Source organism: Eschrichtius robustus, chromosome 15, assembly GCF_028021215.1.
Source record: "Eschrichtius robustus isolate mEscRob2 chromosome 15, mEscRob2.pri, whole genome shotgun sequence".
Classification (NCBI taxonomy): Eukaryota; Metazoa; Chordata; class Mammalia; order Artiodactyla; family Eschrichtiidae; genus Eschrichtius; species Eschrichtius robustus.
Genome location: NC_090838.1, coordinates 85136964 through 85161435, shown reverse-complemented (window position 1 = coordinate 85161435; position 24472 = coordinate 85136964). Strand labels below are relative to the sequence as shown.

Genomic DNA, 24472 nt, shown 5'->3' with positions numbered 1-24472 from the left:
ATACATGCACTTGGAGTCTCAGAGAAAGATAAGACAGAATGGAACAGAAAAGGTATCAGCCAATTTTTAAAAAAATGACAGCACACAAATCCAGAAAGCTCACAAGATTCAGACAGAGAGGATTGAAACCAACCAACCAACCAAACATAAAAACAGAAGCACATCATAGTAAAACTGCTGAAAATCAAAGATAAAGAATAAATTGTAAAAGTAGCCAGAGAAGAAGGAACATTAGAAACAGAAAAGAAATGATAAGAATGATGGTTGACTTTCATTAGAAATTGGAGAGCCAGAAGACAGTGGAAAAGATATCTCTAAAGTGCTGGAAAAAAAAAAAACAACTTTCTCCCTAGAGTTTTAGAGCCAGCAAAGATATGTATCAAAAATGATTTAAGGCATTTTCAGGTAAAGGAAAGCTGAGAAAATTTGTCATAAGCAGACCTGTACTAGAAGAAATGTTAAGGAAGTTTCTTCAAGCTGAACAAAATGAAATTGCATGGACATTTAAACCTAAAGGAAAGATGAACAGTGAAAATGCAAAATGTGTAGGTAAATATTAATGACACCTTCCTTCTTGTCTTAAACTTTTTAGAATTCAATTGGCTATATAAAGCAAACGTAATCGTAGTTATTTTGGTTTTATAATGTATATGGAAGTAAAATATATGGCACCTTAGCACAAAAGATGGGATTTAAAGTACTTGGAATTATACTATTATAAGGTTCTTATGTTATACATGAATTGTTATTAATTAAAGTCAGACTGTCATAGTAAAAAATATATATTTTAATAGAGAAGGTAAACTGAGACAAAAAAGTAAAATCCTCAGTTAATCTGGAAGAAGGCATGGAAGAAGGAACAAAAACTAATGACCTAAGGAGACAGACATACCATAGTAGTATAGTAGACTTATACCCAACATTATCAGTAACTATATTAAATATAAATGGACTGAACATTCCCATTAAAAGGCAATTAAATTGTCATATGGGGTTTAAAATAAGCAAAATCTCACCTATATGCTTTGAAGATAAAGATACAGACAAGAAAAAGATATAGCTTGCAACTAGAACATGAGAGCCTAAATTAACATCAGATAAAGCAAACTTTAAGACAAAGAGTATTACCAAGGATAAAGAGGGTCATTTCATGAAGATTAAAAGACCACTTCATCAAGAAGGCAATCATCTGAAACAGGTATGCACCATAACAGACATTCAAAATACATGAAGCAGGGGAACTTCCCTGACGTTCCAGGGGTTAAGCATCGATGCTCCCACTGCAGGGAGCATGGGTTCGATCCCTGGTTGGAGAACTAATATCCCACATACCATGTGGCCTGGCCAAAAAAAAAAAAAAAAAAAGCATGAAGCAGAAATTGACAGAACCAAAGGGAGAAACAGACAAATCCAATAATTGGTGAAACAAATAGACAGAAATTCAATATGGCTTAAAAGATGTGAACAACACTATCATCCATTTAGCATTTATAGACATTTATTGAAAACTACACCCAGGACTACAGTTGCTGTTCATAAGACAAATCTCAATAAAAATTTTAAAATATCAAAATAATACAGAATATTTTCCCTATTGATAATGGAATTAAATTAGAGATCAATAACAAAAAGATATCTGGAAAAATCTCCGAAATAAATATTAAGCAACTCATTTCTGTGAATCCAAGAAGGAATCTCTAGGGGAGTTAGACAATATTTCAAACTGAACGATAATGAAAGCAAAACATATCAGATTTGGTGGGTGTAGTGAAAAGCGTCCTCAGAGGGAAATTTATAGCTTGAAGTGTTTATCTTAGAAAATAAAAAAAGGTTTAAGTAAATGATGTAAGTTTCCACCTTAAGAGCTAGAAAAAGAAGAGCGAAGTAAGTAGCATAAAGGGAATGATAAAGATTAGAGAGAAATCGATAAAGTAGAAAATAAACTCTAGAGAAAATCAACAAACGTAAAAGTCTGTTCTTTGAAATGATTAAAAATTGATTGATCCCTAGCAAGACTGATCAAGAGAAAAAGAGATAAAGGACTAACTAACAAGATCAAGAATGAAAGAGGGAATATCATAATATATAGGACAGAGATTAAAATACAATAAGGGTATATTATGAACAACTTTATGCACATAAATTCAAGAACTTAGAACAAATTCCTGGAAAAACACAACTTTCAAGAGCAAGCAAAAAAACAAGCAAACGGGGGGAGCTAAAAATATCTATTAAATGAATTTAATTTGTAATGGAAACATTCTACAAAGAAAGCTCTAGGTCCAGATGGTTTTCTGTTGAATCGTATCAAACATTTGAAGACAAAATTATACCAGTCTTACACAAAACTCTTTCAAAAACCCATATAATACTGATATGAGAGCTAATAAGTACATTGCAAAGAAAAAATTATAAACCAATATTTTCATTACATAGGTAGAAATGTATAATAAAATATTAAAGATTGCATCCAGCAATATATATACAAAGAAAAATATGTCACCAAGTGGTGTTTACTCCAAGAATGCAGTGTTGACTTAACATTCAAATATCAATGAAATCTACAACATTGACAAAATAAAGGAGAAAAATTATGTGATTATATAATGCAGAAAAAAAATTGACAACCTCCAACATCAGTTCATGGTTATAAAAAGTCTTAGCAAACTAGAAATAGAAACTCATTTCCTCAATTTTGAAACAGCACATCTACAGTAAACCTATAGTTAACATATCTAATGGAGAAATATTGCCCGCTTTCCTCACTAAGAGGGAGAACAAGGTGAGAATGTCCACTTTCACCATTTCTATTTGACATTACACTGGAGGTCCTAGCTGTGCAACAGCTAGGCAATAAAAAGAAATAAATGACAAATATTGTAAAGGAAGAAATAAATCTGTCTTAATTTGCAGATGAAATAGTTGTTTAAATAAAAAATATGAAAGACTTCACCAAAAATACCCCCAAACTCTACCAGAACTAGTAAATCAATACACGGTTACAGGATACAAACTCAGTATCCAAAATAAATTTTATTTTTATACACTATCAATAAACAGTTGGAAAAATGTAAAATTAAATTAAATTTACAATATCATTAAAAAACATGAAGTTCTTGGGAATATATTTTACAATAAAAATTCAAACAGTGCAAGATCTGTATATAGAAAACTATAAGACATTGCAGAAGGTAATTAAAGAAAACTTAAATAAGTGGAAAGGTATATCATGTTTGTGCATGGAAAGATGCAGTATTGCTGTGATGTTCATTTTCCTTAAATTGGTCTTTAGAGTCAACACCATCTCAGTCAAAGTCACAGCAGGACTTTTTGCAGAAACTCACAAGCTGATTTGACAATTCATGTGGAAATACAAATAGCCTAAAATAACCAAAACAACTATGAAAAAATTTGAAGGAATGTGCAGGCCTTGTACTATCTGATTTTAGAGTTAATGCTAATGCTCCGATAATCCAGGCAGTATGGCATTGGCATAAAGATAAACAAATAGATCAGTAGAACACTACAGAGTCCGGAAATCGACCCACAAATATATGTTCATTTGATTTTTTACAAAGGTACAAAGGAAATTAAATGATGAAGAGATAAATTTTTTCAGCAAATTGTGCAACAAACAGCTAAATATCCGAAAGGTAAAAAAATGAACCTTGACCTATTCCTCACATAATACACAAAAATTAATTTGAAATTGACCATAGACTTAAAGTGAAAGTGAAAACTATAAAACTTTTAGAAGAAAACATAGGATATCCTCTCTTTGGCATTGGGGTAAACTAAGATTTCTTAGAAAAAAGATAAAAAGCACTAACCATTCAATTAAATATTGATTGATTGGATTTTTTTCAAAATTTAAAAAAAAATTGTTCTCCAAAAGACACCAGTAAGAAAGCAAAAAGACAAGCCATGACCTTGGAGAAATTATTTGCAACACATGTATCTGACAAAAGACTTTTATCCAGAATATATAAAGACCTCCTCTAACTTAGTAACAGAAAGACATAATCTAAGAAAAATTACACAAGAGACTTGAAAGACACTTCACAAAAGAAGATAAAAGAATGGTAATGAGCACATTAAACTTTTCTCAATCTTATTAGTCATCAGGGAAATTGAAATTAAAACCACAATGAAATACCACGACACACCCACTGCAGTGTGTTAAACTAAAACGATTGATGAAATTCGATCATGGTGACAATACGGAACAAGGGGAACTTTCATAATTGCTGTTGGTAGTGTAAAATAGTAATACCCATTTTGGAAAACAGTTTGGCAGTTCCTTATAAAGTTAATTATATACCCACCCTACGACCAGCACTTTCCTCCCTAGGTATTTACCCAAGAAAAATGAAACCCTGCTCACAAAATGACTTATACAAGAATGTTTATAACAGCTGTATCAATAATAGTCAAAAAACTGGAAACGACCCGAATGTTCATCAACGTGAGTCTGGATAAACCAGTTGTGGTATCTTCATACATCGGAATTGTATCCAGCAATAAAAAGGGATAAAGTACTGTTACATGCAACCAAATAAGTTAATTTTACAGATGTTATGTGTAGTGAAAGAAGCCTGGCAGAAAAAATTAATAATGTATGATTCCATTTATATGACATTCATTCAAGAAGGGGTGAAATTAGCAGATGGTTATCTGGGGATCAGAGAGTAGGAGACTGGTACTGACAGAGAGGGAGTACAGAATGGGGTCTGGGAAATTTCTATACCTTGGCCTGGGTGGTTACATGGTTACATACACATGTAAAAAATCATCAAGCTGTCAACTTAAGATTTATGCATCTGACTGTATGCCTCTTATTCCTCAATTAAAACATTTAAAGATATAACTTAAGTGGTGCCTCACAGCATTTAGGTTGTTTGCATTACAGGCACTTACCATTTTTTTGTATATGAAATTGGAAACTTAGAAGTTTCCAAGATTCAGCTGCTGAATCTTGATACACTAATTGGGGAAAAGAAGAAATGGCTAATGGCAGCAACATTCACCAAGTGTCAGTTCTGTGCTAGACAATTTTCAGTGTCACACCAAAACACAGTTGTGGGTGCCCAGGCCAGCCAGCAGAATGGAATCCAAAGAGCATGGTGACAGATGACGGGGGAGGTCTGGGCCAGTGTCCAGGGTCACAGGAGTCTGGCAAGAGGTGAGCTATTGAGGGCTGCCCCTAAGTCAGGCAGACATACCCTAGAGATTCTGAACCTTCTATTAGAGATCTTACATCCCAGAGGCTGGACCCCAGGAAGCAGGGCCCTGACCAAGGTGGTAAGGAAGGCCCAGGCATGGACCGTTGGGCAAGTCACCCAGACAGGACAAGGGGACAAGACAGCTTAGTTTCAGAGAGAGGCAGATCTATGGGGACATGTACCAAACTCTGGGCTCATGGTTGAAGAGCATACCATAGAAATGACATTTTTCTAGTTTATGGCACCCTAATTACTGGTGAGTTTGACTTGGTATAAGTGACTGAATACTGAACAACAGTTTCTTTTGGGGGGGGGGTCTCTCCTTTTTTTTCAGCTTTATTGGATATAATCGACATAGAACATTGTGTAATTTTAAGGTGTACAATGTGGTGATTCATATATAGTACACTGATTACCACAATAGTGTTAGTTAACACTCCCATCAGCTCACATAATTACATTTTTGGTGGAAAGTGAGACATTTAGGATCTACTTTCTAGCAACTTACAAGTATGTAGTATAATAGTGTTAGCTATAGTCACCATGCTATACATTAGATCCCCAGAACTTATTCCTCTTGTAACTGGAAGTTTGTACCCTTTGACCAACATGTGTCCATTTCTCCTGTCCCCAGCCCCTGACAGCCACCATTCTACTCTGCTTCTATGACTTCAGCTTTTTTAGATTCCACATATAAATGAGATCGTACAGTGTTTATTTTTCTATGTCGGACTTATTTTACTTATCATAATGACCTCAGGGTCTATCTGTGTGGTTGCAAATGGCAGGATTTCCTTCTTTCTTATGCTGAATAATATTCCATTGTATATATATGTGTGTGTATATATATATGTATATATACGAACACTTAGGTTGCTTCCATATCTTGGTTTGTGTAAATAATGCTGCAATGAACATAGGAGCGCAGATATCGCTTCAAGATAGTGATTTCAGTTCCTTCAGATAAATGCCCAGAAGTGGGATTTCTGGATCATATGGTAGTTCCATTTTTAATTTTTTTAGGACCCTCCATACTATTTTCCATAGGGGCTGTACCAATTTACATCCCCACCAACAGTGCACAAGGATTCCCTTTTCTCCACATCCTCACCAACACTTTTTATCTCTTGTCTTTTTGATTATAGCCATTCTAACAGGTATGAGGTGATACCTCGTTGTGGTTTTGATTTGTATTTCCCTGATAATTAGTGATGTTGAGCATCTTTTCAAGTACCTTTTGGCCATTTGTATGTCTTCTTTGGAAAAATGTCTATTCAGGTCAACTGCCCATTTTAAAAATTGGATTATTTGGTTTTTGGGCTTTTTTAAACAATTGAGTTGTATGAGTTTCTTATATATTTTGGGTATTAACCTCTTATCACATAGATGGTTTGCAGATATTTTCACCCATTCTGCAAGTTGGCTTTTCATTTTGTTGATTTGTTTCTTTTGCTGTGTGGAAGCTTTTTAGTTTGATGTAGTCCCACTTCTTTATTTTTGCTTTTATTGCTTGTGCTTTTGGTGTCAAATCCAAAAAAATTGTTGTCAAGACATTGTTTTCTTCTACGAGTTTTATGGTTTCAGGTCTTAATATTTAAGTCTATAATCCATTTCTAGTTAATTTTTGTAAGTGGTGTAAGATAGGGGTCTAATTTCACTCTTCTACATATTTTTTTGAAGAGACTATCCTTTCCCCATTGTGTATTCATGGCTCTCTTGTCAAATATTAGTTGACCATACATGCATAGCTTTATTTCTGGGCTCTTGATTCTGTCCCATTGCTCTGTGTGTCCTATTTTTATGACAGCACCACACTGTTTTGATTACTGTAGCTTTGTAATATAGTTTGAAATCTCAAAGTGTGATATCTCCAGTTTTGTTTTTTCTCAGCGTTGTTGTGGTTATTTGAGGTCTTTTGTGGTCCCATATGAATTTTAGGACTTTTTTTTCTATTTCTGGGGAAAAAAAACATTTTTGATAGGGTTTGCTTTGAATCTATAGATTGCTTTGGGTAGTATGGACATTTTAACAATATTAATTTTTCTGATCCATGAACATAGTATATTGTTTCATTTATTTTTGTCTTCTTCAATTTCTTTCATCTTATAGTTTTCAATGTACAGATCTTTCACTTCCTTGGTTAATTTATTGGTTTTTGATGCAACTCTAAATGAGATTGTTTTTGTTTCTTTTTCAGATATTGCACTGTTAGTGTAGAAAAATGCAACTGATTTCTGTATTTTGACTTTGTATCCTACAACTTTACTGAATTCATTTATTAGTTATAATGTTTTTGGGGGGACTCTTTAGGATATTCTATATATAAGATCATATCATCTGCAAATAGAAACTATTTTACTTCCTCTTTTCCAATTTGGATGCCTCTATTTCTTTCTTGCCTAATTGTTCTGGCTAGGACTTCCAGTACTATGTTGAATAAGGATGGCGAGCGTGGGCATCCTTATCTTATTCCTGACCTTAGAGGAAAAGCTTTCAACCTTTCACTGTCAAGTATGATGTTCACTATGGGCTTTAACAACAGTTTCTTGAAGTTCTCTGTGATTAGGGGGTTGACACATCCTGGGGCTTGATGCTACTGGAAACTGTAGAACTTGGGTGAACAGCAATGAGCCTATTATTCTGTTTATTCTGCCCTTCCTCAAGGCCAGTGGGCAGACCATTATGGTCAGCTGGGATCAGGACATTTGTCAAGTTCTTGCTGTGATGAGAGACAGCCTAGGGCCCAGCACTTTGCCTACAACCAACACCCTGATAGCAGGACTAAGAAAAGGGAAACAGCAAAGTTGCCAGGCTGCAGGGGCCTCCATGAGGAATGTGGGACCAAGCTCACAGGTGTATGACATTAGGACACAGCATAATGCAAAGGAGGGAATCACATATGTCCCTACAAAGGGCTTGACACCTCCCAGCCTGGCCTCCCAAGTCAGCCAGTGTTAAGTCCAGCCCATCCCCTCATCAGCTTAGCAGCCTGGCGGTGGGACAGACCACCACCTATTGACCCTAGAATTTCATGTGGCAGCTCTCGGCGACCTGCTACTCTTCCTTTCCTGCTCGCCAACAGCTCAGGCTTTCCGAATAGGCTGTTTTGTTGTGTTTTAACCCCTAGTGTTAATTCACCCCTTACTCACAAGTGTCTCAAAGCCCTCTCCCTGCTGAGCACACAGGAGCACACAGGCTCACGCAGTGGTTGTCTCAACATGATGAGATGGGTGCTGTTTCAGAATTCCAAAAGGTTAGCCAAACATAGAAGCCTCTGAGTGAGAGTGAAATAAAAGTGCTTCATCAGAGCTTCAGATATATAGATTTAAATAAACAATTAAGAAAAAAAAGAAGGCCTGTAAACGTTTGAATTTTTACTGAATAGTTCCTTATATGACATATGCTGCTGCTCGGTGACATAGCGTGCCCTGCACCGTGTGAGCCCTGGGACTTCAAAGCTGACTAAGGCACGGACTCTCAGCTGGAGGGATGGGTGGCAGTTAGGGTCGGGGGGATGTGCAGTGAGAGGGGTCTGGAGCAGAGAGAGGGCCGCCCCATTTTCTGTGTCGGGTGGCTCTCGGAAGGAGCGTCCTTGAGCTGAGTCCTGCGTGGTGACGGCCAGAGCACGCCCTTTCACACCATCCCCTGGCAAGGGGAGCAGGGCCTCGGAGGCGAGGCATGTGACGTGAACGAGTGACTGTCAGGCTCAGGCTGAGCCTCGAGACATCGGCATCCCAGTTCCCAGGCTGGAGAGACTGGCCGGAGGGTGACTGTGGCGGTGACGGCGGGTCCTCCCTGCGGGGAGCCTTGTGCGCCCCGAGTGCGGGGTTGAGAACCTTCCACCTTCCCTGCAAGTGATGGGGGTCATGGCCTGAGCAAGTTGGTGTCAGGAAGATCGTTCTGGAGTCAGGGCTGAGAGGGTGACTCTTTAGAAGGCCACAGTAACCATCACCCCAGAAGAGTTGGGATCCAGCCTGACCTGGGGCGTGGTGGCAGTGAGCATGAGGGGTGGTCGGTGAGACTTGTGATAGTTTAACGGGGAGAAAGCTGAAGGTGGAGTCAAGAATGCCCCTGGGGCTCCCGTTTGTGGCTGGGGAAGATAGGATGCCATTCGTGGACATGGAAACACAGAGCCCTGAGGAGTCCAAATTACAGTGGGTTTTGTGCTCTCCGTCCCAATCTCTTGTTCCCTGAGTTCACTCTAGACCCCCACGGGGTGAGTTTTCTGCGTGCTGTACCCCTTGCCTTTCCCTCACCGCCCCAGGAAGGCCTCCTCCAGCTGTCTTGTGTGCCAAGCACCAACTGAGCTGCTGCAGAGATTCAGGAAACAAAGATCTTGAGGGCTAATTTCTTTCACATATTAAATGTACGTCATTCTGCCTTATGTCAGCTTTAAGCAGTCACTAAGGGCAGTCAGGCTCCATAACGTAGTCTTCAGCTAAATGCGAAGATCGTGTTATTGAAACAAGATCTTTCTAGCTGACGGTACTCCAAATGCACGCTTTGGTGCCTGTTAAATCTATTTATGGTTTCCTGATTCCCACCCCCACCCCTACCTCTATCCCTCCATCCACCGGAACATTAGAAGGAACTTGTGAAATGAGGACACTGTAAGAAAGGAAGAGGGCATCCAACATTTGTTTACATATCTGTTGTTGAAAATGATCAAGATCGATTTCAGAAGCATGTATTCAAATGTACGCTTACATGACCAAAGAGGTTGTATCATCCAACAATTGTTTTCTCTTCTGAAAGGGTAAGTAATAAGAAGCAGACACTTCATTTGACACGAAAAGGGAAAAGGAGGAGAAATTGGGAAGTAATGTATTCAATTATAGGAGCCTTTTGCCAAGACCTTATTGATTTCATGTTTTGACAATTTCAGTCAAGCTTTAATGGCGAAAAGATTCAGAAACAGGTCAGATCAAACATGTGTGTCCCCCCTGCCCATCCCCACTCCTGGATCTTTTATGTGCCTGACAAAATTAGTCAGGTCTTCGCTAGGAAAGGGCTCTGTCTTTGGGGTCTGTTCATATTGCCAGGCCCCAGACCAGAGCTTGGAGGACAGCGCAGATGAGAGAAGAGAGAAGAGTCTGCAGAGACCCTGGCAATCCCCCCAAAAGCTGCAGACGCTGTAGCTGCCGTGCAGTGAGAAGGCTGACCTGGAGCCCCACACACCTTGCTGTGTATACTCCTCTCTACTGAATTTCCTCTCGCTATCTCAATGCCCTCTGAATCCAGTTTCATTTCACCCCTTTCCCTGGAATCTACCTCGACTCCCAGCGTCTGGGTGGGAGGGTCCTTCATGTGCCCATTGGCCCTGACCACTGGGCTGGGTGCCAGGCAGGTCGCAGTCCTGCCCTGGTCAGAGCAGCATGGCAAGGGCTCCGATGGATGGATGTGCCCACTTGGCAGGAGGGAGACCAGAGCGGGGAACCTGGGGGAGGGGGAGCTGTCGGTGGGGGAGGGGGAGAGAAGGGGACGTGCACATCTCTGAAGCAGCGGAGGGAGTGCTCTGAGATTGGACGGTTCAGGGTGGAGGGGAGCCTTTGAATGCACGCTTATGGAGAACCTGCTCCCAGCACCGTAGGGAAGGATGCTTTCTCTGCTGCTGTGGCCCAGGCTGTCTGTGGGGGAGCCCTCTGTGTGAACAGCGAGGGCCGAGGGAAGGGGGCCAGGTCTGCGCTCACACAGCTTTGTTGGCAGCTGGGGACAAGGCACGCCCTGGCAGACCAGATACATCTGTGTTCCAGGTCTAGGGACAGTTACTGGACTTGCCTGGGACTCACCCTAAAACCAGAATGTCTTCACCATCCACGGCCAGCGCTGCGGAGCACGTGGGTGTGTTGGGGAGGTCCCCAATGCTGGGCACCTTCATACTGTCATAGCAGCCATCGTTCTCATGGTGTGTTTCTGTGGGAATCCCAGCCTTGCACCCAGGCGACTCATCTCCCCACACAAGGGCTCTTCCACCCCCTCAGCCCTGCAACGCTGCCACCTGCCACCTTCGGAGGGAAGGGGGGATTCTGGTGCAGTGAGCCTAGTGCAGAGCTGGGGCCCAGCAAGGGTCTCAGGGTGGGGTGGGGTGGTAGAGCCAAGGGCCTCTGACCCAGGCTCTGAGACGAGCATGAACCTCACGGCTGGCCCCTCCCCTCAGGTCCCCAAAGCCAGGACACAGCCCTCTCTGGGGCATCTTGAGAACATTTACTTATCCTCATAGGAAACAAGCTGGAACAGTGGACATAAGGGTGCCCTCCTGTGTCCTTTCTCATATATATATATATATATATATATATATATATATATACACACACACACACACACACACACACACATATATATACTTTGCGTATATAGTAGGATGTTGGCTGAGATTTATTTAACTGGCTCTCCTGGAATTGTAGCTCAGGTTCAAAGCTTAGGGTAAAGGTATCAAGAATCCCATATTCCCAGTTCAGGAAGCCACCAGTGAGCTGACAGCTGGTGGACCCAACCGCCCTGCTTTCTTTGAGAAGCTAGTGGGAGACAAACCAGCACCTGCCCATTGGTGCAGGAAGAGGGTGGCAGAATTGGGGAGAGGGCAGAGTTCAGGGAGAGAGGCTGCAGGTGGCGGGAAGGGGGTCCTCTGCTCAAAACCACCCAGAGGGAACCAAGCTTAATCTGGAAACAAACCTGAAGAGAAAAGGGAGAAATAACATGGTGGGCAAACACGTAAGGAAAGAGGGACAGAGGGGTCAGGAGAAAAGACAGCTCAAACGACACAGGAAAAAAAGACAGAAATGCAGACATAGAAATATGATAGGAGAGAAAAAAATAGAAAAACAAAAACCCAGCAAAATAGAAAAAATACAGAAAGGCAGAAAACTCCAGAAACATTAAAAATGTAGACAAGGGAAAAGTGGTGAAGTAAGGTTACCAAAAAAGAGAGAAAGGAGTCATTTCGGGAGAGAAATACAGAAAGATGAAAAAAAGATAAATATTAAAAAATACTGGAAGGCAGAAAAATATATGTGGACCACACCCCCACACCCCCCCCACACACACACACAAAGACAAGACAGAAAGTCAAACAGGAGGAGAGGCAGGAAGGTGGAGGTGTGGGCTGAGTAGGTGAGGACTGGCCTCCTGGGGATGGCGGCGGAAGCCTCACGCTCTGGCCACACCAAGGGTGCCGTCAGAGAGAGATGCAGACTGGACCCAGGGAGACCCCAGCCTCCCCAGCCAGGGCTGAGTGGGAAGCACACGGGCTACAGAGGGATCTACAGCAAAACAGAGGTGAGGCCAGGTGAGCATGTGCTGGAGGCGGGGTAGGTCTGGTGAAGCCAGGCCACAGGCTCTACCTACTACAGAGAAGGAAAAGAAGAGAAAAAAGAAGGAGAAGACAAAGAATCTGTGGCCTGGATGATTTGGGGTGCACCATTTCCATTACTTTATGAGGTGGTCATCTGCTGGGCAGGTACAGGGCTTACTCCCTCCTGGACAAGGGCTCACAGGTCTAGGGGGTGGGCTGCTGAGGACAGTGGGAGCGGCTGTCCTGAGGGGGAAAAGTGGAAAGTGAGGAAAAAAATCATTGTTTGACCTACTTTACTTCGTATAAAATGTTTAAGTAACTGCATATTGTATTGTTCTCCATATTGGATGGGCATAATTTAAGACACGTGGTACCTGAAGTGTGTCGTAGGATCTGATATCCAAGCTCAGCGAATGTGTACGGTTATTGGTCAGGACTGGACTCTTTTTTCCACCTGATTCCACCCTCTATCCACAGTAAGATTAAAAGGAAGAGGGTAGATTTAAGAGTGAGCACCGAAAACAAATTCAAAGGACATAGCAAATGGATTTGGGGCTGAGTACCAAGGGAGGAATGCTTTAAATGCTGCCAAAACAGGAGCCTAGGGGCTCCAACCAAGATGGCGGAGTAGACGGATGTGGAACTCGCCTCCGCCCACAAATACATCAAAAATACATCTGCAAATGGAACAATTCTCACAGAACACCTACTGAACACTAGGAGGAGACCTCAAACATCTGAAAGGACAAGAAAGATCTCCACATGGCTGGGTACGATTGGTTAATAAAAGACATGAACTAATTAAAAAAAAAAAAAAAAAAGATGGAAGCCCGAAGAATGCGGAAGGCAGGCGCTGTGAGTCCGCGGCTAAAGCTGGGCCCCTGCTCTTGCTGTCTTTCCCCTCTGCCCTCCTGTTGTGAGTTGAATTGTGTACCCCCCCCCACTCCAAAAGATATGTTCAGTCCTAACCCCCGGTATCTATAAAGGGGACCTTATTTGGAAATAGGGTCTTTGCAGATGTAACCAAGTTAAAATGAAGTCGTAGTGAAGTAGGGTAGGCCTTACTCCAATATGACTGGTGTCCTTACAGGAAAAGGAGAGACCTAGAGACACACACAGAGGAGAATGGTTTGTGAAGATGGAGGCAGATATTAGATATTCAAGTCATTTGTCCACAAGCCAAGGATTGCAAAGGTTGCTGGCAACCACCAGAAGCTAGGAGAGGCAAGGAAGGATTCTCCGCTAGAGCCTTTGGGGGGAGCATGGCCCTGCCCATACCTAGATTTTGGACTTCCAGCCTCTCGAACTGTCAGAGAATAAGTGTCTGTTGTTTTAAGTCATCAAGATGGTGGCGATTTGTCACAGCACCTCTAGGGAACTAATACAACTCCTTAGTGTGGCTTTTAACTGTTCTTACACCCACAAGATAGCTGAGTTCCAAGCAGGAAACTAGAAAAAGGACAAAGAGAAGAAGGCACATGCCAGCTCAGGCTCTCTTTTATCAGGAAAACAGTTTTCACAGAAGCACCACCCAGTAAACCTCTGCCTACTTTCATTGGCCGTGGGGGTCCCATGTCTAACCCTGGTTGCAAAGGAGTCTGGGGAGGTGAGCATTTAAAAAATGTCAGCTTTTTACTTTATGTATATATAAATATAATTATAAATATATATATTGTAAAATAATATATATAATTTTTATATATTAAAATTCACCAATTTCAAATGTTTTATCAATGAGCTTTTACGAATGCATATGGTCCTATAATCACCACCACAATAGAACATTTCCATCACCCCAAAAACATTTCTTTGTGCCCCTTTTCGTCTCATCCTCCCCCCTGACTGTGACTCCTGGAAAACATTGATTTTTCTTTTGCTGTAGGTTTGCCTTTTTTATAATATAATATAAATGGAATAGCATAGTGCATAGTCTCTTATATCTGGCTTCTGTCACTGAACAAAATGCTTTTGAGATCCATCCAAGTCGTTGGGTGTTCCTTTTTAATGTGGGGTACTGTTCCTTGGTACAGATGCACTACAATTTGTTTATCCATTAACCAGTTGGTGGATGTGTGGATTGATTCCAGTTTTGCTAGTATGAACAAAGCTTCTATGAACATTCTCGTGCAAGTCTTTGTATGGACATATGTTTTTATTTATCTTTTGTAAATATCTAGGAGTGGAATGGCTGGGTTCATAGTAGGTATATGTTTATAAGAAACTGCCAAACTGCCTTCCAAAGTGGCTGAACCACTTGCATTCCCAACAGCAATAACTTTTAGTTGCCCTGCATCCTCAGTATTTAACATTGCCTGTCTTACTCATTTTAGCCATTCTGGTGGGTGTAGAGTGGTATTTCATTGCGGTCTTGATTTGCATTTCTCAAATCTTTTTCATGTGTTTATCTGCCATTCGTTTGTATTGTTTGGTGAAGTGTCTGTTCAAATTTCTTGCCTGTTTGTTTAACTGGATTTTGTTTTCTTACTATTGAATTGTAAGATGTCTTTATAAATTCTGTATGGAAGCCCTTTATTATATATGTGATTCACAAATATTTTCTCTTAATCCATTACCCATGTTTTCATTTTCTTAACAGTGTCAGAAAGAGCAGAATTTTAATTTTGGTGAAATTCAACCTTTTTGTGTCATGTATCACGAAATCTTCGGCTAACCCAATGTCACTAGAATTTTCTCACATAGTTTCTTCCAGAAGTTTTGTAGATTTATCTCTTTCCTTTAGGTTCATGATCCACTTGGAGTTAACTTTTGTATATGGTGTGAAGTAAGGGTGAGATTCATTTGTTTGTTTGTTTTTGCATGTGGCTATTCAGTTGTTCTAGCACCATTTGGTGAAAAGACTGTTTTTTCCCCATTCAATTACCTTGGTGATTTTGCTGAAAATCAGTTGACCGTGCATGTATGGCTCTATTTCTGGACTCTCTACTTTTTTCCATTCATCTACATTTCATTCTTATCCTAATACCATACTGTTGTGTTTACTGTCACATTATATTAAGTGTTGAAATCAGTTAGTGAATCGTCCACCTTTTTTTTTTTCCCTCAAAATTGTTTTGACTATTCTAAGTCCTCTGTATTTCCATATGTTTTACAATCAGCTTCTCAATTTCTACAAAAATATCTGCTGGGATTTTGATTGGCATTGTGTTGAATCTGTAGATCAAGGTGAGAAGAAATGATGTCCTAGCAATATGGAGTTCTCTGACCCGCAAGCACTGTATATCTCTCCCTTTATTTAGGTGCTCCTTTTAAATTTCCTTCTGCAACATTTTTTTCAGTTTTCATGTACAGATATTGCAAGTAATTTGTAAAAGGTGTCTGTAAGTATTTCATATGTTTGATGTTACTGCAACAGCATTGAAATTTCAAGTTCCCATTGTTCATTTCTAGAATTCAGAAATACAATTGACTTTTGTATATCAGAGTCTTGTATCTCGTGATTTTGCTTAATTGGCTTATTAGTCCTGGTAGCTTTATTATATAGTCCTTAGGATTTTCTACATAAAACATCACGTCTTTTTGTATGAAGACTGTCTTACTTACTCATTTCCAAATTCTAGGCCTTTAATTTCTTTTTCTTGCTTTATTGCTGTGGCCAGGACCTGTAGTACAATGTTGAATAGAAGTGGAGATAATGGACAGCCTCATCTTCTTCCTGATCTTAGGGGGAAAGCACTCAGTCTTTGACTATTAAATATGACGTTAGCTGAGGCTTTTTTGTAGATCCTCTGTAGGGAGGTAAGTGTTTTTAACTGGGTATATTGCTACCCAAAGCTATTTGGGGTGTTTCTAGGAAAGAAAAAGGGGGAATGGGTATGGGCATCCACCAAAGATGAGGCAGCAGGGGTTTCTTTATGAGTTCAGCTCTGTCTTAGCTGTATGATGACTTATTAGGAAACAAGCATTTATGTCCTTTAGAGGCTTTAAGTGTGGGGTGTGGTTCACATCAAACCTGACCAGGTGTGACAATACATCTTTATAAACTGTGTATTTGGGAAGGACAGGTGTTGGTCAGGGAACTAACTCCCCATGAGTCCATTGGGAGGCAGTGTACCCTGTGATTAGGAACGTGGGCTCAGAAAGCTGGGTACCCAGTCCAAACCCAGCTCTGCAGCCTTGGGCAAGTTCCTCAACCTTTCTGTGTCACAGTTTTCCACCTACAAAATGAAGGTAATAAAAGATATCAATAATGCTTACCTGCAGGGCTTCTGAAAGCTAAATGAGCAAATGCAATTAAAGGGCTTAAAACAGTGCCTGTTACCTGGTGCATTTTAAGAAGGGTTTGTTTTGTATACGGCTAATTTACACACAAGTTTTCAGGAGCAGCTCTACCACTTGAAGTGAACAACCACCATGTCATTTTTAAAATCCTTTCTCCTGAAACCTCATGTTAAGGTTTTGTAACATTGGAGGGCTAGATATTTGATTTCTGTTGTTTTACAATGTTTTTGTGCAATAAGTAAATTTAAACTTTCTGTGCATTGCAAAGGCAATTGTCAGCGGGGTTACAATTGCGGACAGTGACACTCTGTAGTTAGCACTGAGTCTACACTTGGATGCTGAACCAGAGTTTGATCTTCTGGTCTGCTCGCTTTGACCACTTGATCACGGGATGGAGTGTGCCCCACACACCTCTCAAAGGCCACCCTGCCTAGGCATGTGGACCACTGTGCAGCACTCAGTTGGCTTCAGCCTATTACTTCCTGCCAATCAACTAACTCAAGGGACCAGAGGCTTCTCAGTCGGTTGCTTTCCTGGGCATCTGCCCTCATAAAGCTGCCTTCCTATCGACACATTCCAAGTCCTGGGTGCTGTCTTTCAGTAGGGGGTGAGTCGTGCCAGGCTTTCTATCTGGGAAGTGGCCCATGCCAGGGGCCACTTGCCAGCAAGGATGAGGTACACTGAGCCTTCTCGAGTGGGTCCTGCAGCAGCACAGTGATGTTGACATGTAAGGAAAAGCACCCAGGAGCTGGCTGGCAGGCCTTCAAGGGGCCTTTCCCCTTAACTTGAACTTGCTTTTTACTTCTGCCTCATCCTGTTGGAGAGGTTAAGCCACAGCCAGTTTTGCCAAAGTCCCTCTGCAAGCTTTCCCCATGTGATGTCCCTTCTTCAAGCGGGGTTCCATGTGGTCCGGCCAGTTTTCTGTCCCTGCTTTTCTCTTGATCAGTCCCGTGAAAACTTACTTTACACGTTGACTTTTAAAAAAATCTAAAAGTGTCCGCAATTCTACCTGGACACATCCACATTATAGTTGATCCTTCCTCTCTCCTTCCCATGCAGTGGTGGAGAGCAGCTGATCCATGTTTAGGAGAGCCTGTCCACTGGGCTTCAGCATGGATTTCCTGGCATTTTCCTCTGCAGTGTGATGGGAGAGTTTCAGGACCATGAGTGTGTCTGGCCAGCTGTTGTCCTCGCCTCTGCCAGCGATGTTCTGTGGGCTGTTCCTTTGAGAATCGCCTATCTCCACTGTGTCTTTTCATTTGTAGTTGTGACACCAATGCAGGGAACAAGACAGACATTATCCTCTTCCTCCACTGTCATGAGATGCCCCAGTTTTAGATGGGGACCCCGAGGCGCATGTGACATGGTCCTCTGAGCTGTGACTGCCGCCCCAGGTAACTATGCTAAATTATACATGGGTAGAGGCTTTCTGTGCTGCCAGTTTTTCCACTGGAGCACAAAGCTCTCTGCTACAGGAGGATTTTTACAAAGGAGTCCGTCCTCCAGGCCCTGGAAGAACTGGGGAGCTGGGGAAGGCAGGTGACCTTCCAACCAGAGGACTCGGGGTATGAGTTGGAAGCAAATGGGAAGCAGATACAGAGAGTCTAACTTTCTACTTGAGTGTTATTTCTTTGAGCAGAGAGAACTGCTGAAAGTTTAAATACCAAGCCATTCAGTTTGCTTCGAGGGGGAGGGTGCTGTCCCCCACCCTAGGCAGGGAGGCCTTTGAGAGGTGTGTGGGGCACATTCCATCCCATGATCAAGTGGTCAAAGCGAGCAGACCAGAAGATCAAACTCTGGTTCAGCCTCCAAGTGTAGACTCAGTGCTAACTGCAGAGTGTCACTGCCCTTCTCCATGGGGGAAAACAAAGGCAAGAAGAAACCAGAAAAAGTCAGAGTGCCAAATTTCACACTCTGCTCTGGTCAGATAAGAATCTGCCTTCCCGAAATGACTGTAACTGCCAGCTTTGTGATTCGGCACCTTTTTCTCTTTTCTGTGTATTTTCTTCATTCTTATTTTATTCCAGTTATATTTCTTCACTTTCCTCTGATTAAAAAACAAAATAAAGCAAACAACTTCCTTCATTAGAGTCACTGAAAGACCATCTTACACAGAGTAGAGCTGAAAAAAGCTACTCGTTAGATGAATAAATGACATAAATGTCCTGTGAGTCTAATTTCCATCTTGAGGCTCATTCCTCACACATGTCAAATACAGCCACTACCAAGTGCCAATGCTGCAGATGTGACAGGCATTCAAGAAACAATTTGATGAGAATTTGTAAGATCTACTCTCTTAGCAACTTTCAAATATACAAGCAGTTATATTATTAACTATAGTCCCTGTGCTTTCATCACAAGAAAAAGAAATGTTTGTAACTATGGTGAACGGATGTGAACTAGACTTATGGTGGTGATCATTTCACAATATACACAAATATTGAATCATTTTGTTGTACACCTGAAACTAACATATTGCTGTTGTCAGTTATATCTAAATTAAAAAAAAATACATTTTTAATGGCTCAGAAGTGAAATAATTTGTCCAAACCACAAAGGTGGATAGTAATGGGGCTATAGCTTCAACTTTTATCTCTCAAGCCCCAAAGTCCGTGGTCTTTCAATTACAAGAGTCCTCTAAGAATTTGTACATACATTTCTATAATGAAAATCAAAAGGAATGTTGTTATGGACTGAACGACTGTGTCCCCGCCCCCAAATTCATGTGTTGAAGCCCTCATTCCCAATGTGATGGCATTTGGAGACGGGGCCTTTGAGAGGTCATTAGGGTTAGATTAAGTCATGAGGGTGGGAACTTCATGATGGGATGAGTTTCCTTATAAAAAGAGAAAGAGACCACTCTCTCTCTGCCATGTGAAAATAGAAAAAAGGCAGCCTTCTGCAAGCCAGGAAGAGTCTCACCAGAACCTGACCATGCTGGCACCCTGATATTGGACTTCCAGCCTCCAGAACTGTCAGGAAATGAATTTCAAGCAAAAGCTTTTAAGCAGAATTTTAAGAAAAAAGAAAATGAAAAGAAGACAAAAGAAGAGAAAAAAGAAAAGAAAGAATTTGAAAACATGTGGCAGTACCTGAGTACAATGGGGGGAGGGGGAAGGGAAGGTGGGTCGGTTTTGTTGCAGATTAGATTTAACCCAATCCAAAAATGGGCAGAAGACCTAAATAGACATTTCTCCAAAGAAGGTATACAGATTGCCAACAAACACGTGAAAGAATGCTCAACATCATTAATTATTAGAGAAATGCAAATCAAAACTACAATGCGATATCATCTCACACCGGTCAGAATGGCCATCATCAAAAAATCTACAAACAATAAATGCTGGAGAGGGTGTGGAGAAAAGGGAACCCTCATACACTGTTGGTGGGAATGTAAATTGATATAGCCCCTATGGAGAACAGTATGGAGGTTCCTTAAAAAACTAAAAATAGAACTACCATATGACCCAGCAATCCCACTACTGGGCATACACCCTGAGAAAACCATAATTCAAAAAGAGTCATGTACCACAATGTTCCTTGCAGCTCTATTTACAATAGCCAGGACATGGAAGCAACCTAAGTGTCCATCAACAGATGAATGGATAAAGAAGATGTGGCACATATATACAATGGAATATTACTCAGCCATAAAAAGGAATGAAACTGAGTTATTTGTAGTGAGGTGGATGGACCTAGAGTCTGTCATACAGAGTGAAGTAAGTCAGAAGAGAAAAACAAATACCGTATGCTGACACATACATATGGAATCAAAAAAAAAAAAAAAAAGGTCATGAAGAACCTAGGGGCAAGACGGGAATAAAGACGCAGACCTACTAGAAAATGGACTTGAGGACACGGGGAGGGGGAAGGGTAAGCTGGGACAAAGTGAGAGAGTGGTAGTGTATATATGCACATATATACACTACCAAATGTAAAATAGCTAGCTAGTGGGAAGCAGTCACATAGCACAGGGAGATCAGCTCTGTGCTTTGTGACCATCTAGAAGGGTGGGATAGGGAGGGTGGGAGGGAGGGAGACGCAAGAGGGAAGAGATATGGGAACATATGTATATGTATAACTGATTCACTTTGTTATAAAGCAGAAACTAACACACCATTGTAAAGCAATTATACTCCAATAAAAACGTTAAAAAAAAAAAAAGAATTTGAAAACATGTGGCAGTACCTGAGTACAATGGGGGGAGGGGGAAGGGAAGGTGGGTCCGTTTTGTTGCAGATTAGATTTAAGTAGTTCGTTCTGGTATTTAGAGTTCTCCAGGCATGGAGTGACCTGATTAAAAACCGTCTCACATTCTGTATCCCTCGCCTTCAAATTGTTTCTTCGATGCCTGTCAGAGCTCAAGAATTGGCAACTGATGGTGGCCATGCTTGGTATGTGTGAGGCATTAATGGAAACACATAAACTAGACTCACAGTATGTTTATGGCATTTCTCCATCTAACGAATAGCTTTTGGGGGTGACAGAGGCTAGCCTAGGTCTTGCGTGCAACATACCCCCGCTTACTGGTTGTTCTGAAATGTGCATTATCTGCCATCTGCCTTGCTAGGAAGTTCGATTCTCTCAGAATATCATCAGCGGTTATTTTTCTTCTGTCAATTTGGCAGGTGACAACCGAGAAGGAGGACTTTTTCAGTGCCTGGAACTCGTGTCTTCACCACGTCACCTGCCTGTCTCTGGCACACATTCACAGAGGTCAGTGGGCTCTTGTCAAATATTCGGGATTGAGTGACTTCCAGGTTATCTGGAACTCTGACTGCAGAGAAAGGACAGTCCCCACTCTGGTCTGAGCCCTTGTGTTGAATTTAGGGTCCCCAGACAACTCCCAACGTGCTAGGAACACTGACCAAATGACACCCACAAAACCTAATGTTAAACTCGCCAGGAGCCAGCTGGCTAAATGTTGGCCCCTCAGCAGTGGCCCTCTGCCCAGTGGTGACTGTCATTCCCAAATAAACAAACGGGACAGGGGTGGGTAAAGTGAGGGTGTTTTAATGGGATCACTGCCTGAAGAAGTTCAAGTACTGAAACTACTCAAACCTAACCCCCAAATTAGCAAGGACTACTACCACCTTTTAAAGCTATGGGTTCTTGACCAGAGGGGATCACGCCCTCCAGGGGACGTTTGGTGACAGTTAGAGACATTTTTGGTTGTTGCATCTGAGCAGGGGTTGCTAGTGGGTAGGCGCCGGGGACATCACACCAGACAGGACCCTCCCCCTCGAAGCAAAGAGCAATCCAGTCCAAAGCGTCAGCGTGCTGAGGGTGTGGAAGTGTGAATGTTCATTTTGCCCTCAAAACGCCAAAATCACGTAAAGTAAGATGAAACACTGAAAACAGAGATCCGTGAAGATATGGCAAATTATTCTTGAAATTATTGTTTAACCTCAAGAGCCATTTGTTTATTCATCCCTATGCCCTTCTCCATGGAGGGAAATTGTGCGAAGAGGAAGGGGCTCTCTGCGTTGTTTGCTGTGTGGAGTTTTCCATCACACCAGGGGCACTGCTGGCTCCCCGAAGGCAGGACTAGGTTTTGGTCACCACCTCAGCTCCGGGGCCAGGCTGCCGGTCCTAGCGCATCCCTGGGCGCTGTCTCAGGGCTGGAATTCCATGATGGGCTCTGCTAAGAGCCAAGACATCGATCCAGGAGTGCCTGCCTCCTGCCCAGCCCCCCAGCTGGGCACCCTCCCTCAGTAACCAGGCAGCTCAGGAGGAGCAAAGTGCCACGTTATTAATGGCTGTGGGAGTGCCCAGGACCCTCGCTCAGAGCCGACAAGAGCTGGATTGGAGTGAGTAGTTTCGGTACAGACGGAGCCAGGCCTCTCCCCTCCCTCTGAGTGCGGTCCAGTGCTTGGGACCCTGGTGAGCCTCATGGCATAGGGCTCAAGAGCAAGGACGGGAACGAGAATGCTCAGGTGAGTGTGCACGTGCTCAGGTGAACTTCCCAGGAGCACAGGCTCTTCACGGGGTCCGGGAGGCCGCCAGGAGCGCCACCCCCAGGGCCGGCCTCTAAACACAGTGACCACACCCTGTGATAACGATGGCCTCGCCGACACCCCAGACTCTGATTTCTACCTTCTGCTCCCTGGGGCAGAGGAAGGAGGAGGAAGGAGAGGGTCCGAGAAGGTAAAGGAAAGGGCGAAACGTTCCCTCCCCTGTGGGTCAGTAAGGTACAGGATTGGGTTCCCTGGTTTGCAGATTGAGGAGTTTTAATCTGCCGGTACACCCGCCGTATATGAGGCTCCGGGGAATTGACGCTCCTTAATCAAACTCAAAAGGGACAGATACAGAAACCAGAATGCCAGTTCATCCGTCACAACCCCAAACCCAACTGCCGAGTGCCCGCGCGCGCTCCATCCTCTCTGTGGGGACACCTCCACGTGGGATTCAGTTATCATCAGAAGGTGCCGGGGCTGGACCATCCGGACAGCTCTTCGGGGCGAGGGAGCGGGATCTGAGCTCCACGCTGACCTGCCTGCCGCGGATTCCGGAACCCCTGGGGGCTTGCTTCCTGGACTGTCTTGGTGCTCTCAGCACCTACCTCACCCCTAGGAAATTTAGGTAAACCACCCCTCTTCTGTCAGTGGGTTATTTTTCCAGATTTGTCGGTCAGGCTGAAACTTATCCGGGATATGAAATAATGCTCAAGACACCCTTATGGAAGGCGAGTATGCCCCAGGCCTTCTCCTCCACTTTGTGTACCTTTATGGCTCAGTTCTCCAGGGTGCTGTGGCCCCAGCACCTGGGCTCCTCCCTCTGGGATCCCATGTACTCACCAGATCTTACCCTTCCTGGGACACAAGGATGAACCCTGTGGACTCCAGGTCTCACCTTCATTTACAAAATGTAGATAACATGATATTTACCCCCGGGGGGGGGGCCATTGAGAAGATACTTGAATCTTAGCACCTGACCCATGGTTAGTGTTCAATAAAACTTTTTTTATTACTGTTAATTACTAATCTACAAAAACCTTAGTTCCCATAACCAAAGTGGAACATTTAGATCCTTTTTCTTAAGAGGAAGAAACAGGCAAAGATTAAACGGGTTAGGTTCCAATGTATGAAGTCTTAACACCAGGAAGAAACGTCAAGGATTTGATGTTGCCACAGCACCAAAGAAATCCAGATTGATTCTGAATCTTTTATTGGTTAATAACCATGGTAAGCAAGAGTGATGATTTTTAGGAAATTGGCCTCCAGTTCCATGACAGATGAAGAGGATTTGGCCGTAGAAAGTGACAGAAGAAAAATCATAAGAATAACAAGAAAAATAATAGGACTCAATGACAGTATCTAGAAATCCTAGGAATGTTTTGAAATAGAGAAATCCATCCATAATGAGGAGGTCTGTAAGGATACAGAATGGGTTCTAATGGTAGAAATGCCCTGAACACACTACCCAGGAAAAATTTAGTCAGCCTGTCATTACGTTCAAATAGCACACACCACCACCACCACCCCCCGCCCCCACCCCGGGAAGAGGTCTCCAGGGGCCGGGAGAGGAGGTAGAAGGAGCCCATCTGTCTTCGTTGACTGGACCCAGATGTTGCCTTTGGAGACTTTTGAAGGAACCACACAAAGCGGGAAGGGAAGGATCAGACTGCGAAGGCACAGACCTGAGCGTCACCCCAGATGAAAATGAACTCCACATCTAGCCATTTTTATAAGGAACAAACGGAAAAAAAGCCTTCTGGCAT

At 42.4% G+C, this 24472-nt stretch overlaps 1 protein-coding gene across 1 annotated transcript in view; it reads left to right on the top strand.

Annotated features, from left to right (window-relative positions):
- The window catches only part of ACOXL (acyl-CoA oxidase like), a 369695-nt gene that overhangs the window by 273513 nt on the left and 71710 nt on the right, over nucleotides 1-24472 (top strand). Inside the window, 1 exon segment of the mRNA XM_068564616.1 lies at nucleotides 21381-21468. Within this exon segment, the coding sequence (XP_068420717.1) occupies nucleotides 21381-21468 (88 nt within the window).